The sequence below is a fragment of the Oryctolagus cuniculus genome, chromosome 13 (assembly GCF_051225735.1).
Source record: "Oryctolagus cuniculus isolate XC-2025 breed Fujian yellow rabbit chromosome 13, ASM5122573v1, whole genome shotgun sequence".
NCBI lineage: Eukaryota > Metazoa > Chordata > Mammalia > Lagomorpha > Leporidae > Oryctolagus > Oryctolagus cuniculus.
In genome coordinates, this window is record NC_142879.1 from 110,978,201 (window position 1) to 110,996,848 (window position 18,648).

An 18,648-nucleotide genomic window follows, 5' to 3' on the forward strand; every position below is an offset into this window, starting at 1 on the left:
GTTCCTAAAGTTGTAATTGTGAAATGTGTGAAGTTTGTAACTATAAAGCTATATAGTTCTACGTACATTCCTATGGACTTACTTCTAAGAGGACAGTTTAAAAACTTGCCATGAGACCTTCAATCCTCTAAAGCTGGGGGTAAAATTAGCATTTTAAGTGTTAAAGTGATCATAAGGATATGATTAATTGTTAAAGTGATCATATAAGTAAGATTAAGTGTTTAGTAATAATAATAGAATTAAAAAGGCGTGAAAGCTCCAACATGGGAAGCAGTCCATACAGCAGACTCATAGAATGAAAACTGCTTTAAGTAGCACTCTGACCTCAGAATCAGTTCTTAAGGCATTCTGGTCTGGCTGAAAATCCCATGAGAGCATTTCAGGCATGGAAAGCCATGACATGTGGCAAAAACTGTCCTACATGAAGGACCTCTGTGGGTGAAACCCCAGTGGAAAGAAGTGGTCATCAAAGAAAGATGTACTTTTCTCAGAAGGAGGGAGAGAAATTCCACTTTGCTTATGGCCTTGTCTAAATACTGATAGAGTTTGTGGATCCAAAAGGCTTCCAAAGTCTAGGCAGTTCATGTCAAGAGTCTTGGGGGATCACTGATGTCATACATAAGAATATTAATTTTTAAATTAATTCACTGTGCACTAACTTCCCATGCAGTACCTCTGTCCTCAAAATGTATTATGAGCGTTTATCTTAAAACTTGTTCTCAAAGATTTACTTTATATTAAATGGAGGACATTCTTATGTCTCATAAGTTTTAGATATGCTTCAGTGCCCAATTCCATTACTTGTTTGTGTAGGTGCTTCTTTAACTAATGATAAATGTTGTTCTCAAAGAAAAAAAATAAAGTATATTATTGCAAAAGTGAAAAAATAAAGGAAGTAGGAGGAAGAGTGGGAATGAAGGAGGATGGAGGATGTGTGGGAAATGTTATTATGTTCTTAAAACTGTATGTATGAGATACATGAAATTTTTTCCATTTACATAAATAAAAATTTAGAAAATAAAAACAAGCACAGAAGCAAAAAACCAAATACCTCTTCCAACAAAGCATTAAGATGTATACATGATAGATTTCTGTGCAATATAATCTAGTATCCAACAGAAGTTCCACATATTTTTCCTTTACTCATTTTAGATTATAGATTCTACCCACACCCAATAGTTCATCGCCTAGGCAGCTCTTCTGTGACGCCCAGATCCAAGATCACTGACAGCTTCCTATTTCAGATGAGAAAATTCATTTTTTATATGAACAGTATCACAACTCCACAGCAAACAACAGCATTGTAATTTCTAAATCTATGTAAGTGGATTAATAATGGAATAAGTTAAATAAGTGAAATAAATCTATAATTATAATATCAAAAATTTATTTTCATGATGTCACTAAAATAATAATCCATCTGCCTACTGATGTACAATTGTTCTCTTCAAAACCACAAATCTTTACCTTTTTACATCAGAACTTTCAGAGGGTCTTCCTTTTCCAAGTATTGAAGACCAAACTGCTTCATTTAGCATTCAATTCAGAAGTTTTCACAACCTAATACCAATCTTACCAATCTACTTGCAGTTGGCAACTTCTAAAATAGCCCTCAGTGATCTCCAATAGACTACCTGTACCAGTGGCATGGTCATCCCTTCCCATAAATGTGGGATGACCCCAATGACTACACACACGTCTAAGGAATAGGGCATGGCACGGGCAATGGAATGACATTTTCAAAAATAAGACCCCCTCCATCCCTGGCCATGAACATTTCTGCCTCCCAGTCTTTCCACATCTGTCTCTCTGCCTTTTTGGTCCATCCCTCTACCCCTTGGTCTCTCCACATCTCTCTCTGCCTCACGACCACGTTGTAAGTGTCCTCATTGAGAGGCACTAGGGTAAGATCAAGCTAAAAGCCGGCAAAGACCTGAGGCCTAACTATGGTTACCTGGGTCTGTGAGTGGGTTTGGAAGTGCCTGTTCTTAAGAAATTAAATGCAGCTAAGATTAACACATTGACTACATCCTTATGAGACCTTGAGACATAAGCCTTGTCAAAGCAAACTGGATGCCTGACCAACATAGGTTGTGTGATTAAACAACGAACTTCCCAAATGAAAAAAAGGCTCACTTAATACTTTGAAGGCTCCCCTTCCCTCTCCCTGCTAACAGCAGGACACAAATTCCTCAGCCCCTCAGTTATGTTGATTCCCTCGTCAAGTTCCCCTGCAAGCCACTTTCTGAAGAGAAATAAACTTATTCTTTAAAGGAGCTAGACATCACTCAGGACAGCATGACTGCCCCAAGTCTGCTAGGGGAAGGATTTGTTACTGACATCTCCATCCTGTGGTGATCACAAACTAAATCTCAGAATCTGTACACAGGACATGATCAAAAGCCCAAGCTCACTTTCAAATGTCCCCAGCTTCTGTTTCTGTCCCTTAAAAGCCCCTTCCCTGAGCCACATGTGGAGGTAATTTTAAGCAAGAGCCCTCACATCTTGCCTGACCACACAAACAACATACTCTCTCCTATCTCACCCCAGATGACAGTCCCTGAGATCTGTCAGTAATTTTGGAATACTTTGTTACACAGCAAAAGAGAACATGATGTGTTAAAATAAATAAATTAAATAAATATGCAAAATCTGAAGGTGACATAAAATGATTTATTCCACACATAAAATACAGGTAATGTGTGTGTAAGAAAGCATGTGCCATGTCCAGGGAGCAAATCAAAGACAAGGCTGGGGTCTCAGATAAGGAGCAGTTCTGATAAAGCCTTAAACCATAAATAGGAATTTGTACTTCAACCAAAAATAATTAATTTCAGGCAAGGAGGTCTCATGAACGTTTTTAAATGACTAGACTGAAGGTAGTCAATTAGAGTCCTGGTGGCAGCTTGTCCAAGAGCACTGTCAGGGAAAATGAGAAAAATAGACAGAATTTGACAGATTTGATGGTTCATAATTGGATTGATACCACAGTAATCACCAAGTTTCTGGTGTCAGTAATTAGGTGGGTGAGTTGCTAGGAAACTGAGTGCTGGGAGAGGAAACAAGCCCGGGAGAAAGGCAATCCATTCATTTGGGTACATGATGAATTCTGGAAGTGTGCAGTTCATTCAAGGAGAAAAACTAGCTATTCTGGTGAATAATAGGACTGGAAACTAGATGTCTGGGTTAGAGAGAATAATTCTGTGGTACTGAGAGCCATAAAGGTATATGAGTTCAGAAAGACTAGTTGTAACGAAAAGAGAATCCAAGATAAAACCCAGAGAAATATCAAGCTAAAGGATGCACATATCAAGAGGTTGAAGAATACCAGAAAAAAGGAAAAATCAAATAATAATTATGCAGCTATTAAATAAGCTTAAGACTATTAAAAAGAAGTAAGTGGTCAAACAGCAAAACGCTGCTGAGAGGATGAGAGGAAACCTCAAGGCACCCATTAGAACACCATCAGGTATATTTCCTATGACCTTGGCACAGTGTCATAGAGTATCTGGGAAAGAACTACGATTATATTTAACTGAAGAATGACTGTAAGATGAGCACATGAAGGCAGTGAGCATGAACAACCTCCCTTCCATCTCTAGTAACAATCTGCATCATTATTCACCAGGACAGGCCAACCTGAACAAATGGCATTATGTGCACCACCCATGAGAACAACCTACTAAGCAGGAGATGTTTAATGAGTGCTGAGCAGGACAGATAGGGTGTCAGGCATGCATTGGTCTGTATTATAATCACTAAAAATTAGAACTGCTTATTTATGTGAAAGCAACATGATGTCTTAAGTAACGAAGTTATCTTCTCTGTTCAGGTTCATCTTACTATTTAATCTGGCTTCTTTTATATTTAACCTGTTACATACAATAACCTTTATTTGGAGTTTAGGAAAAAAGTGTTGAGAAATACAAAACAATAAAGGTATTTACAAACTGAGGTTTCAAGTGCAGCCATATATACAAAGAAGACATCCTGAGACATGATTTGGAGTTAGAAAGACTTATATTTGAAACCTAAACTAACATTACTAACTTGATGTTATACAGATTAATTTTTAGCAGTCTTCAAGATAATAATGAATTGGCAGATCCAGAATGTAAAAGTAAAATTAACAAAAAACACAGGGACTTTATATACATACATACATACATACATACATATACATACACACATAATGAAGTAATAATAACATAGAAAATCAATTACTGTAGTACTTAGTGCTGTCTCCACTGCTTCTACTTTGGTTATTTCCTTACCTGTGGATGTCCCTGGATTTCATCACCGCTCTTTTGTCCATGAATAGCTAACACTAATGATTTTCCTCTTTTTTTCTCCAACAGTTTACTTTTTGAGTCTTCACCTGTAACTTTTATTTTCCCTTTTTCCATTGCTGCCTTGGCCTTTTGTTGATTTAGGAAATCATCGAGTTGATACTTCGCTCTCCCAGCTTCCTGTTTGTGAAAAAGTGCCAGTTATCAAGTGTTTTCCAAGACACTTTCCTGCCAATATTAAAAAATTCAGGAATCTAGATATTTATGTTCATATAATTCTCAATTTTTTTTCTGAGTTGGAGTAAAATAAGTTAAATCCTTGGTATAATTAATATTTAAACAGCTCCAAAAATAAATTTAAAGCTGAGGAAATCTCTCCTGCTTCTGAGGGCTATTGTCCTACCCAGGAGTTTCTCCTTTTGTAAGGCTCTGATTATAACATAGACAATATAAGATTAATAAAACATATGCAGTATGAGAAGTGATAGATGGTAAATAGTAAAAATTAATATCCATAATATCAAAGAATGAACAGTAGAAATATATAATTTATTCTAAAATGAAAAATTTCTTTAAAATTTCCTTTAATTTTTTTAACGTTCATTTACATTTATTCAAATTAGGAAGAAAAGATAGGTAAATTAATTTGAACCACAAATAGATATGGTGATATGTTTGTTAATATTTAATTTTTTAAATTTTTAAAAATTATTTAAAATTAAAAAAAATTTTTTTAACAAATTGAATGTGCTTTTTAGATAAATTCTAAAAATATAATAATATTCCCTTCCTCCTCCACTCTCCTTCCTATCCTCCTTCGTTCTCCTTTCTTTTTTTAGCTTTTGAGATAATATATTTTAAAATTTACATCACAGTAAAATGGCTTAATACCTTGCTGAATAAGAAGCTTAACAAGTAAAAAAGCAGTAAGACACTAGTTTAGTGGGAATATAGGCAATAGCTATAAACAAAAATTAAATGGAAAATTTCACCATATACAGTAAATTTTAAAGTAATCACAGATCATTAAAAATATAGTAGTATAACATTCTTAACCACTGGTTTCACAAAGATCTAAAACAAAATTTTATGAAACTATATTTGCAGTAATACTAATACACACTGACATTTCTTTCTTCTTTTGTTTTTAAATTTTAGCTTCTGCATATGAGGGAGAACATGCGGTATTTATCATTGTTTTAGTCAACATGATGTCCTCTAGTTAAGTCCATATTGCTGCAAATGGTACAATTTCATTCTTTTTTATATTTAATAACATCCCATTGTGTATATATGCTACATTTTCTTTATCCATTAACCTGATGATGGATACCTTGGTTGATTTCAAATTTTGGCTATTGTGAATAGTGCTACTATGAACACTGTCATGTAGGTATCTCTTTGATTCATTGTGTTCACGTCTTTCAGGTATACACCTAGTAGTGGGATTGCTGGATCATACCTCCACACTGTTTTCCACAGTGGATGCACTAATTGACACTTTCACCAACAGTGTATAAGTGTTTCTTTTTGTCCACATTTTTGCCAGAATTTGTTACTCTCTGTGTTTTGAATTTTAACCATTTTGACAAGGTTGAGGTGATATCTCATTGTAGTTTTGAGTTGCATTTCCCTGATGGCTAGTGATGTTGAGAATTTTTTTCACATATTTGTTGGCCATTTTTATTTCTTCTTTTGAGAACTGTATATTGAAGCCCTTTGCTCATTTCTCAACCTGAATGGTTGTTTTTCTGCTGCTGAGTTTTTAAGTTGCTGATATATTTGGGATATTGCTCTTTTGTCAGATAGATGGTACGCAAATATTTTTCCCATTCTACTGGATGTCTCTTCACTCTATTGATTGTTTCCTTGCTGTGCAAAAGCTTCTGAGTTTAATACAGTTGCATTTATTTAGTTTTGCTTTTGTTGCCTGTGATTAGGGTTCTTGTCTAAGAAGTTATCCCCTACACCAATGCCTCAGAGTGTTTCCCCTATGTTTTCCTCTAGCAACTACACAGTCTCAGGCTTTAAATTGAGGTCTTTGATACATTTTGAGTAGATTTTTATGTATGGTTAAGATATGGATCTAATTTCATTCCTCTACATACATAAATCTAGTTTTGCCAGCACCATTTGTCAGAGAGGCTATCCTTACTCCACTGTATGCTATGAAAACTTTTGTCAAAAAAATTGACTATACATATGTGGATTAATTTCTGGGTTATCTATTGTGTGTCATTGATCTACATATTGGGTTTTATGCCAATACCATGTTGTTTTAATTACAACAACTTTGTAGTATGATTTGAAGTCAACTATTATGATGCTTCCATTTTGATTTTTCTTGTTCAGGATCATTTTGGCTATTTGAGGTCATTTGTGATTTCATATGAATTTTAGGATTGCCGTTTCTAATTCTGTGAAGATTGTCATCAGTATTTTTAAGGATTACATTGAAACTGTAGAATCCTGTAGGTAGTATAGACATTTTAATGATATTGATTCTTCCAATCTGTAAGCCCAGGACATTTTCCCAATTTTTTGTGTGTGTGTACTTGATGATTTCTTTCATCCATGTTTGATAATTTTCATCGTAGAGATCTTTCACTTCTTTGGTTAAATGCATTTCTAAATATCTGATATTTGATGACTACTGTAAATGGGATTTATTTCTTGATTGTTAGTTCATCATCAGGATGCAAAAAAGCCGCTGGTTTTTCTATGTTTATGTTGGAACCTGCACTTTACTGAATTGGTGTATCAATTCTAACATCTTTTTGGAGAAGTGTTGAGTTTTTTTCCATGTATAATATGTCATCTGCAAACGTGGATAATTTGATTACTTCTTTTCTAATTTGATGCCCTTTCTCCTCTCTAATTGCTCTCACTAAGATATCCAGTACTATAGTAAGAGTGGTAAAAGTGGACATCTTTGTCTTCTTCCAGATTTAAGGGAAATGCCTCCTTCTCCCCATTCAGTATGATATTGGCTGTTGATTTCCAATATCTAGGCTTTAGAATTTTGAGCAATGTTCCTTCTATCCTTAATTTCTGGAGTTTTTTTTTTATCATTAAGGGGCGTTAAATCTTATCAAATGATTTCTCTGCGTCTATTGAGATGACCATCTGATTTTTGTTCTTCATTCTACTGATGTGATTTGTGATGCTTATTGATTTTGTGAACATTGAACCACCCTTGCATTTCAGGGATAAATCCCACTAGATCCTGTTGTATGATGTTTTTGATTCAGTTTGCTAGTACTCTTGAGAATCTATGCATCTATGTTCATTAAAGATATAGGTCTGTAGTTTCTTTTCATGTCATGTTTTGGTTTCAGCATCAAAGTGATGCTGACCTCATAAAAAGAGTTTGGCAGAGTTCCATCCTGTTCAATATTTTAGAATAGTATCAAGAATATTGGAGTTACCTCCTATTTGAATGTTTTGTAGAATTCAGTAGTAAAGCCATCAGATCCCAGGCTTTTCCTTGATGGAAGTCTTTTGATTTCTGGTTCAATCTCATTGCTTGTTATGGGTCTGTTTAGGTTGTCCATATCTTTTTGAGCTAATATTGGTAGGTTTTATGATCCAGGAATTTATATATTTCTTTGAGGATTTCCAGTTTATTTACTTATTTATTTTTTGACAGGCAGAGTTAGACAGTGAGAGAGAGAAAGAGAGAGAGAGAGAGAGAGAGAGAGGTCTTCTTTCCATTGGTTCATCCCCCAAATGGCCGCTACGGCTGGCGCGCTGCACCGATCCAAAGCCAGGAGCCAGGTGCTTCCTCCTGGTCTCCCATGTGGGTGCAGGGACCCAAGCACTTGGGCCATCCTCCACTGCCTTCCCAGGCCACAGCAGAGAGCTGGATTGGAAGAAGAGCAACCGGGACAGAATCTGGCACCCCGACCGGGACTAGAACCCTGGGATGCTGGCATTGCAGGTGGAGGATTAGCCTAAAGAGCTGCAGCGCCAGCCGAGGTTTTCCAGTTTATTAGCATATAGTTCTTCATAGCAGTTTTTTACAATCCTTTGCATTTCAGTGATTTCAGTTGTAATGTCTCCTTTTTAATCTCTAATTTTATTTTTTGCATTTTTTCTTTTTTATGTTACTCTGGCTAGAGATTTATCTATTTTACTTATCTTCTCAAAAATCCAACTTTTTGTTGTTCTTTTTGGTTTAAACTTCAGTTATTTCTGCTCTAATGCTTATTTCTCATCTCTTGCTGATTTGAGGTTTGGTTTATTCTTGTTTTCCTAAGTCTTCAAGATGCATCATTAGATCTTTAATTTGAGACATTTCTCTTTGTTTAATGTAAACATTTAATGCCAGAAACTTCCCTCTTAATACTGCTTTTGCTATATCCCATGGGTTTTTGACATGCTGCATTTTCATTAACATATTACTTATATGAAAGAATATATAGATTAATGGAGCCAGTGTTGTGGTGCTGCCAGTTAACACCCAGGCCTGAAGCACCGGCATTCCATATGGGTGCTGGTTCAAGACCTGGCTGCTCCACTTCCAATCTAGCTCTCTGCTGTGGCCTGGGGAAGCAGTAGAAGATGGCCCAAGTCCTTGGGCCCCTGCACCTGCGTGGGAGACCCACAAGAAGCTCCTGACTCCTGGGTTTTGGAACGCTGCAGCTCCAGCCGTTGTGACCAATTGGGGAGTGAACGAGTGGATGGAAGACCTCTCTCTCTCTCTAACTCTTTTTTTTTTTTTTTTTGACAGGCAGAGTGGACAGTGAGAGAGAGAGACACAGAGAGAAAGGTCTTCCTTTGCCGTTGGTTCACGCTCCAATGGCCGCCGTGGCTGGCGCGCTGCGGCCGGCACGCTGTGCCTATCTGAAGCCAGGAGCCAGGTGCTTCTCCTGGTCTCCCATGTGGGTGCAGGGACCCAAGCACTTGGACCATCCTCCACTGCCTTCACGGGCCACAGCAGAGAGCTGGCCTGGAAGAGGGGCAACCAGGACAGAATCCGGCGCCCCGACCGGGACTAGAACCCTGTGTGCTGGCGCCGCTAGGCGGAGGATTAGCCTAGTGAGCTGCAGCGCCAGCCTTTAACTCTGACTTTTAAGTAAAAATAAATAAATCTTTAAAAAATAAATGACATATTAATCTAGTTAGCCATATAGTTAAAAAAAGAATATATACATTAACAACAACAAAAATCACAACCTCACCATACAGAGAAAAACCACTGTTAACATTTTGATGTATCTTCTTTTTAATTTTTGTGTGTGTGTGTGTGTGTGTGTGACAGGCAGAGTGGACAGTGAGAGAAACAGAGAGAAATGTCTTCCTTTTCCGTTGGTTCACCCCCAAATGGCCGCTGCAGCCGGCGCACCGCGCTGATCCGAAGCCAGGAGCCAGGTGCTTCCCTTGGTCTCCCACATGGATGCAGGGCCCAAGGACTTGGGCCATCCTCCACTGCCTTCCCGGGCCACAGCAGAGAGTTGGACTGGAAGAGGGGCAACCGGGACAGAATCCGGTGCCTCAACTAGGACTAGAACCCGGGGTGCTGGCGCCGCAGGTGAAAGATTAGCCTATTGAGCTAAATATAGCTGGCACACATATGTATATCTATTTATAATCTTTATTTAGACCTAATCATAATACACATGAATAATATGCTCTCTCATGAAAATGTTATAAATGTTTTTATGACAACAAATGCATTTCAATCAGAATAGGTAACACAAATACATTTAATAATATAACATATTTTACTTAGCAAATTTCTTGTCAGTGAACATTTAGATCATTTCTAAACTTTGCTACTGAAATATTACCTTTTATATGTTTGTGCCAAATCTCCACATACTTTTTATTATTTAGAACAATTTCAGAAGTGGACTTGCTGAGGGAAAAGGCTACATCTTTCCAATATTTTGGTAAATATTTTAAGAAAAGCATCAATTCTTATTGATAATAGAAGTATTGAAATGGAATACTCATTTCAACATACATCCACAAATATTAGATATTGCTGCTCCTTATATTCTTATCAAAATGATAAATTAAATTTACCTGTCATTTTACTTGTTATTAAATATACTATTCTGAAGTCATGATACAAATTTATGTATCTATTTATGTATTTATTTTGTATAGATACAAATTTATGTTTCCTGAATGATACAGTTAACAATTACTTTCCAGATGATTGTTCAGATAAAAATAAATGTTGTTTTCTTATTTTCAACTCTGAAACCTATTCTATTTTGTTCCCCATCACCTTTTTGGACTAAGTCACTAATAACCTTGTTGATTATATTTTCAGAAAAAGATAACATCAGACATTTTATCTATCCACTTACGGAAATGTTTGTAGCTTCGTTCATTTTGTTTTATTGTTCAGCTAAAATCAGCAAAATGGCAGTATGAAGCAACATCGCAGTTTAACTGGGTTTAATTGGAATGCCTGCAGTATTTTACCTTTAAGTACACTGTATCAGTTTGGAATAGATTGCTCTGGTTTAATTACCAAAGTTTACTTCTTCTTATAGCTTACTGGTTTTTTACCAGAATACTAAATTTTATTAATTGTTTCTATTGCATAAAATGAATATTTTAAATCAGGCAAATAGTTCAATATAAGCATCTATATGTTTGTAAGCTCAAAATTATTCACTTAAATTCATTCTGAGTCCTTTCCTTCCCTTGTAAATGTTAAAGGAACATGGCATCCTTTACCTCCAAAGCTGCTTTCAGTTTTTCCCAGAGGACTTTATTCTCAGTTTCCAGATCATCTGTTGCTTTCTAGGAAGTAAGAAGGGAGAACAAAATATTCATTATGTTATTTTTGATTAATTTATATTTTACAATTATCACTTTTCTAAAATGAGTATGGACGTTACCTGACATTATAGCTCCCTACTGATTTGTCACAGGCAAATAGACCAGGAATGTGGCAAATTACAATTACATTATTTCATTTCTCTTTTTCTCAAGGCCTCAAATATTTAAATAGAAACATTTCAAATCTTACTAGCAGAAGAAGCTCTACTTTTAACACAAAATAAACATAGTTCTGTCTCTGAGAATTAGTAGATTCTAAAAACATGAAAAAGTCTCAGGAAGTTTCCATCAGATGAACAACAGTTTAATGAAAGTATAGAAAGTCCCAGTTCTGCTTCTGGTATGGCTGAGCAAGGTCCCAAGGGACTAATGCTGCTGTATATGACCACCAAAACCTCTGGCCAAAATCAAGGGCAGTGAGATTGTCAAAAAAAAATTGGCACCTGGAAAGTGTCCTGAATAAGATTCTCCTTTTTTCAGGAGAACCCTATCTGAACCAGGCAGGGTGCCTCATCACTGATACACAACCCAGATCTTTACAGCTCCAACCCGATGACAGAATTCAGGACAACCACAGCCACTGGAGAAGTCAAGGGGAAGCAGGCGAAGTCAGGGACACAAATAAGACAGGCAGAGAAACAGAGCCCCAAATTCCTTGTATAAACTCTACCCAAATCGCTCCCTGACCTCTGAACCACAAGCAGCCTAGCCAGAACTAAAACGCAATGTGGGCTGCTACCTAAAAATATAACTTACATTTTGAAACCAATCATGTTAACTTTATATTAAAGGGAAATTTTTTCAGTCATGAGAATAATCTAACAAGATCCAGAGTTTCAACAACCTGATAGTCACAATACTCAAGATACAATCTAGAATTACTTGACACGTGAAAAGGAAGAAAAATGAGGCTGGATTTCTCTTAGCCCTGCCCATTTTAAACAATATGAGGCAGCTTTGAGTCCCTGCAAACTTTAATGTACACATACTTTAAATAAACTTTAGAGCATGATGACACTTGGGATGCTTGCACCCCTTGTCAAATCCCAGCTCTACTTCTGACGAGGTTCTTGCTAATGCACACCCTGGGAGGAAGCCGGTGATGGCTCAAGTACTGGGGTTCCTGCCACAGACATGGGATAACTGGATGGAGTTCTGGGTTCAGCATGAACCAGATCTAGCTGTTGAAGTCATTTGGGGACTGAATCAGAGGATGGAAGATTCTCTCTGCCTTGCTGCCTTTCAAATGAATAAAAAGAAATTTTTTAAAAGAAAGTTTTAAAGCATTTTATGTATATTATCATTACTTAGACATATAAACATACAAACTGATTCCGCTATTTATGCCAGCATGAGAAGGCAAATGTAAATCGGCTTTCATCACCAAGGCAGATACTGAACAGGACTCAGACAGTCATGCTTACCATTCAATTTCACCACTGATTTGCTCTACAGTGCTTATCAAGTAACATTGTAGCTTCTACTGATCTTCAATAAATGGCCTAGACTGGGGGTCAGCACTGTGGCATAGCAGGTTAAGCCACTGCCTGAGACACTGGCATCCAATATGGGCACATGTTCAAGTCCCAACTGCTACACTTCTGACCCAGCTCTCTGCCACTGTTCCTGGAAAGCTGCAGAAGATGGCCCAAGTGCTTTGTTACCTGTCACCCACGTGGGAGACCTGGAAGAAGCTCCAGGCTCCAGGTTTCAGATTGGCCAAGCTTGCCCCATCCATTGTGGACATTTGGAGAGTGAACCAGCAGATGGAAGGTATTTCTCTATCTCTCTATCTCCATCTCCCTTTCTCTCCATAACCCTCCCTTTTCAAATAACTAAAATCAATCTTTAAAAAATGGCCTAGGTTGGCATGGTTCATAACTGAGTGCTGGGGATGAAGACAAAGTCTTCATAGACAATTTCTTCTAAAAAATTACATAGAATTTTAAATTTCTGACTTTAAATTTAGAAAAATAATTCTGAAGAACATTAAAGGCTTTAAATAAAGACTTCTTATATTAACAATAAAATGGGACCAATACCAGTTGTTTAAAAATACAAAATGTTGCTCTATCCAAAATAAACTAGTGAGTAAGTATGATAGGCAGAATTCTAAGATAGCCCCATGATCTTCATCCCTGAGGTTATGCTCTGTATAATCCACTCTTTTGGTGTGAGTGGGACCTGTGAGTTGCTCCTAACCAACAGAACAGGACAGGATACCACTCCCTTCATTAGGTTACGTTATACAGCAAGGTAATGGGGCATCAGTCCACGATCAAGTTAGGTTATAGGACTCTGTCCTATTAGACAAGAGAGACTCTTGGGGCCCAGTGCTGTGGTGCATCAAGGTTAAAGCCTCGGCATCGCATATGGGTGCTGGTTTGAGTCCCGGCTGTTCCGCTTCTGATCCAGCAGCCCGCTAATGCATCTAGAAAAGCCATGCAAGATGGTTCAAGTCCTTGGACCCCTGCACCTGTTTGGGAGACCCAGAAGAATCTCCTGGCTCCTGGCTTTGGATCAGCTCACCTCTGGCTGTTGCAGCCATTTGGGGAGGGAACCAGCAGATGGAAGACCTCTCTCTCTCTCGCTCTTGCTCTCTCTCTACCTATCTGTAACTCTTTCAAATAAATAAAATATATCTTTAAAAAAAAAGAGAGACTCTTGGCTGTCCTTACAGAAGCAAGTTGACATAATGTAAGCTGTCTAGGAAAAGGCTCCACGGCAGGAAACTGCAGACTTTGGCTAGACATCCAGGGATTCGAGTTATAGCCAATAACTGGCTACAACCTATGATGCAGCTGTCATGTTCAGCCTCCTAATCCACTGAAACTGAGAGGTTTTAAGCTGCTACTTCTGTGGCAAATATTATGCAGCAAGAGAAGATTAATACTTTCAAAAAAATGTACTTTTTATACACAACATATCAAGTGACATTTACTTTTTCCTGAATTTATGTTATCTACATTTTTAATTACTCAGGTAAATATACCACTCACTATAATGATTACTAAGAAATTAACTTGAGTGAGCCGGCACCGTGGCTCACTTGGTTAATCCTCTGCCTGCGGTGCCGGCATCCCATATGGGCACTGGGTTCTAGTCCCAGCTGATCCTCTTCCAGTCCAGCTCTCTGCTGTGGCCTGGGAAGGCAGTGGAGGATGGTCCAAGTGCCTGGTTCCCTGCAGCCACATGGGAGACCAAGAGGAAGCACCTGGCTCCTGGCTTCAGATCGGTGTAGTGGTGGCCATTTGAGGGGGTGAACCAGCAGAGGGAAGACCTTTCTCTCTGTCTCTCCTTCTCACTGTCTAACTCTGCCAAATTAAAAAAAATTTTTTTAAAAAAGAAATTAGCTTGTAGCAAAAGAAATAGAACTATCACAAAGCCAAAATAAAATAATGAGTTATTCATATTGCTCTTACTGTATGACATAAAACAATGAGCTATGTGGTTCATAATTTCTAAAGAATTTTCTCTTATTTGTTTCTTATCTTTCATTTTATTTATTTATTTTATTTTTACATACCTTTTTGAGACAGAGAAGCTATTGGTTTATATTTTATTTTTAATAATTTTGTTTGAAAGGCAGAGACAGAAACAAAAAGAGATAGAGACATCTTCCATCTACTGGCTCACTTACTGTAATGGAGTCAGACCAAAGCCAGGAGCCAGGAATTCAATCTACGTCTCCCATATGGCAGGGAACTAAGTACCTGAACCATCATGGTTGCCACCCATGTTGTGGGTGTGTATTGATGGAAAGCTGGAATTAGGACAGCTGGGACTTGAACACAGGGTCTCTGATATAGGATGCAGGCATTCAACTCCTATGCTAAACACTGCCATCACCACCCACCCTGATTAGCTGTTGTTTACCCATTTTGGTGATGAAAAACATCAGATTCAAATAGATTAAAGGCACTTATACAAAGACACACAATTAAGTCCTTAATGTGATTTCCAATGATGTTCTTTCTTCCTTAATGGTTGTAGTGATAGTTTCATGATCTTGACATGATATCAATATGCCTGATTTTATAATTTTATTTTCCGAAATTTGCAATAAGAATCGAACAAGAGGGTGGGTGTTTGGTGCAATGGTTAAAACACCACATGGAACACTCACACCCCATATTCAAGTGCCTGGATTCAAGTCTCAGATCTTCTTCCAATTCCACATTCCTGCTAAAGTACACTCTGTAAGGCAGCAGGTGATGGCTCAAGTAGCTGGGTCCCTGCCACCCATATGAGACTAAAATTGATTTCTGGGCTCTTGGCTTCAGCCTGGCACAGTTCTAGCAGTTTCAGGCATTTGGGGACTAAATCAGCTGGGTGGGAGCTCCTCTTTCATCTTTATGTCTCTCTCTGTCTCTCGCTCTCACTCTTGATTTTGCTCTTTTGCTGCAACACTGATTTTTCGCCTTTCAAATAAATTTTAAAAGATAACCAACCAAAAGAGGTATCTTAGGAAAAATTTTGATACTTGCACACACATGCACACACACATCCCCCATATTTGCATTCATACTAACATTGTTTATACATATAATTTATAGACCACTGATCAAAGATACACACATAGAAAGAACATGCACAGTACCTGAAATTTCTGAAAATCTTCTTTCATTTTACACTGTTTTATGGCAGACATCGTCCTATAATTAAAATGCATTACTTTGATTTCATGAAGATAATTTTAAGCCATTTTAAGTGGATACAATTTTTCAAGGAAATTCATACTTTTAAAAGTACAAAATTTATACAGGTTATGTAATAAATAATTGAATGACATTTCTGAAGCTAACCTCACAATGGCATAATGAAAATATAAAAAGATTAATGTTTTCAAAGTGCATGTCACTTTTCTTCTTTGATTATTTTTTAAATCTTCTATGTCATGGATCAAAGCCATTGTTCAACAAGTTTCTTTTCAGAACTTGGGGAACTCAATACAGAGTGGACTTATATGTTCTTTATAAAACTATCTTTTGAGATTAGGTTTGACCAAGAGCATTCAAAATTCAGTAGTTGTTTATTTTTTTTTTTTTTTTTTTTTTTTTTTTTTTTTGACAGGCAGAGTGGACAGTGAGAGAGAGACAGAGAGAGAAAGGTCTTCCTTTGCCGCTGGTTCACCCTCCAATGGCCGCCGCTGCAGCCGGCGCACCGCGCTGATCCTGGCAGGAGCCAGGAGCCAGGTGCTTTTCCTGGTCTCCCATGGGGTGCAGGGCCCAAGCACCTGGGCCATCCTCCACTGCACTCCCTGGCCATAGCAGAGAGCTGGCCTGGAAGAGGGGCAACCGGGACAGAATCCGGCACCCCAACCGGGACTAGAACCCGGTGTGCCGGCGCCGCAAGGTGGAGGATTAGCCTATTGAGCCACGGCGCCGGCTAGTAGTTGTTTATAATCAAGAAAATTTTCACTTAATAAAGCAACTTTACCATTATCCACTTATATAACATGCTTTTATAAAAATGAAAACAATTAAGAAATACTATACAAGAAAAACAAATTCTGGGGATTTAACAAATGATGAAACATGCGCCAGACCCTCAAGCAAATAATACAAATCCTGTTTTGTTTTTAGTTATTTAATGATTTAATTGTTTGCCTATTCCTGAACATCCTGTGGTTCATTATCCACTCGAGTGCACTTCTGGTTCTTTATTCTTCCTTTTATTCACCTTTTCTTCACAATAATAGCCTAATCTTCTTATAAAGCTAGACATTTGCTCCATTATGTTTTTTAAACCTGGCAATGCATGATGTTTATATGAACTTAAATTATAATAAAAACAAACAAAGTAGAAAGTTGCACATGCATCTTTATGTCTCACTCTTTTGAAATAAAAATATAAAGGAAGATGCACACAAATCATCAGGCCTTACCCCTCAGAATCCTCGGGTTTTCCTTTTTCTTTTTTCTTCTCTATTTTTACTATTTTCTTTGTTTGATCATCTACTAGCTTTGCTTTCTGTGCAATTATAAGCCAGAATTAAATAGGGACACAATAAATAGGGAAACAAATAAGAATATACATCACTAAGATTTCCATTGTACTCCAGGGATCACTATAGTACATTTTAGGGGAATGATTTGAATAAAAACAAAACACAATGATACAGCTAGGCTGTTTGTTAACAGTGCTTTACTGAGTCTAAGTTACAGCTAACATGCCTTAAATAATTAAATTACCCTGATAAATTACAGTCAGTTCTGCTACATGTGGTATGATTCTTCCCAAAATTACCTCACAATACAAAAATACGGAATTAAACTTGGGAAGACATATGCAGAAAATGGGTTACATACGCATCACATAAAATAATTGTCAATGATAATGTTTTTGAAAATAGAAGCCTAATAGAAAGTTAGTTTCATGCAGTTAAATGACTTCGGACAGATAAACATTGTGAGGAATACAGTCCTTCATCTTGAAAAAGGCAGAAGCTTGTTTGTGGGAGTGAACACTGCGCAAGTTGCAACATACGAGTTACTCTGCCATGAAAAAGAGGGCAAGAGGGCTTTCAGCAGTGGGATAAGAAGCTGTGACACAGCTGAGGGCCAGAATGGTGTACTCCACACACTGTAGCCAAGAGCGGCTTGACATGCTGTCTGCCTTCACCTTCGCAGTATCATTTTGGTTTCAATATATTTAGAACATTATTATTTTATAACACTATACATTGTTAATATTGAAAACATTAAAAAACACTTAAATGTTCCTCTGGTTCCTCTTAAATGATAATCCTCATTGGGTATTGCATGCCGTTTCCAGACACTAACATCTACCAACCTCTGGATCCTTCAGCCTCTGTAGTTTATTTTCCAGCATTTTTTTTTCCTCAGATAACAATTCAAGATCACTCTTTATCTGTTTGTATTTCTAAAGGCAAATGTTATAATTTTATTAATAATGCAGAGTAAACATCTCAATATAGACATGTTAAAGCAAGAAGTCTTTATTAACTCATGAAAATAATAAGCCATAAGTATCCATGTGCATTATGAAGTTATTATTGAGACTACAAGAAGTAAAGGATTTAGAAATGGCAGTGGTTAAAGTATCTAGAAGACCGCAGAGTATTGTAGTTTAGGATTTCGTGAGATGTAAATGAGTAATAAGGTCTATTAAAATTAAGCATGGCAGGGGCCAGCACTGTGAGGCAGTGGGTTAAAGCCTCATCCTGAAGCACCAGCATCCCATATGGGCACCGGTTCCAGTCCCAGATGCTCCTTTTCTAATCCAGCTCTCTGCGATGACCTGGGAAAGCAGTAGAAGATGATCCAAGTCCTTGGGCTCCTGCACCCACGTGGGAGACCCGGAAAAAGCTCCTGGCTCCTGGTTTCAGATTGGCTCAGCTCTGACCGTTATAGCCAACTGGGGAGTGAACCAGCGGATGGAAGACCTCTCTTCTCTGTATCTACCTCTCTCTGTAACTATCTTTCAAATAAATAAAATAAATCTTTAAAAAAAAAAAAAGCATGGCAAAGCTTCTCAGCTCACATGCTCATAGGTACACCTTAAACAAACTGGGTAAGCATTGGATCTTTATTCA

At 37.5% G+C, this 18,648-nt stretch overlaps 1 protein-coding gene across 1 annotated transcript; it reads right to left on the reverse strand.

The window, feature by feature from the left end:
* Window positions 1-1,187: 1,187 nt before the first annotated feature.
* LOC149122862 (coiled-coil domain-containing protein 7-like) lies at window positions 1,188-15,741 on the reverse strand. Its single transcript, XM_089311282.1, has 4 exons — window positions 15,691-15,741; window positions 10,986-11,051; window positions 4,275-4,469; window positions 1,188-1,235 (listed from the first exon to the last, which is right to left on the reverse strand). Exons 1-4 carry the CDS (start codon window positions 15,739-15,741, stop codon window positions 1,188-1,190), a joined length of 360 nt encoding a protein of 119 aa, XP_089167408.1.
* Window positions 15,742-18,648: the final 2,907 nt, after the last annotated feature.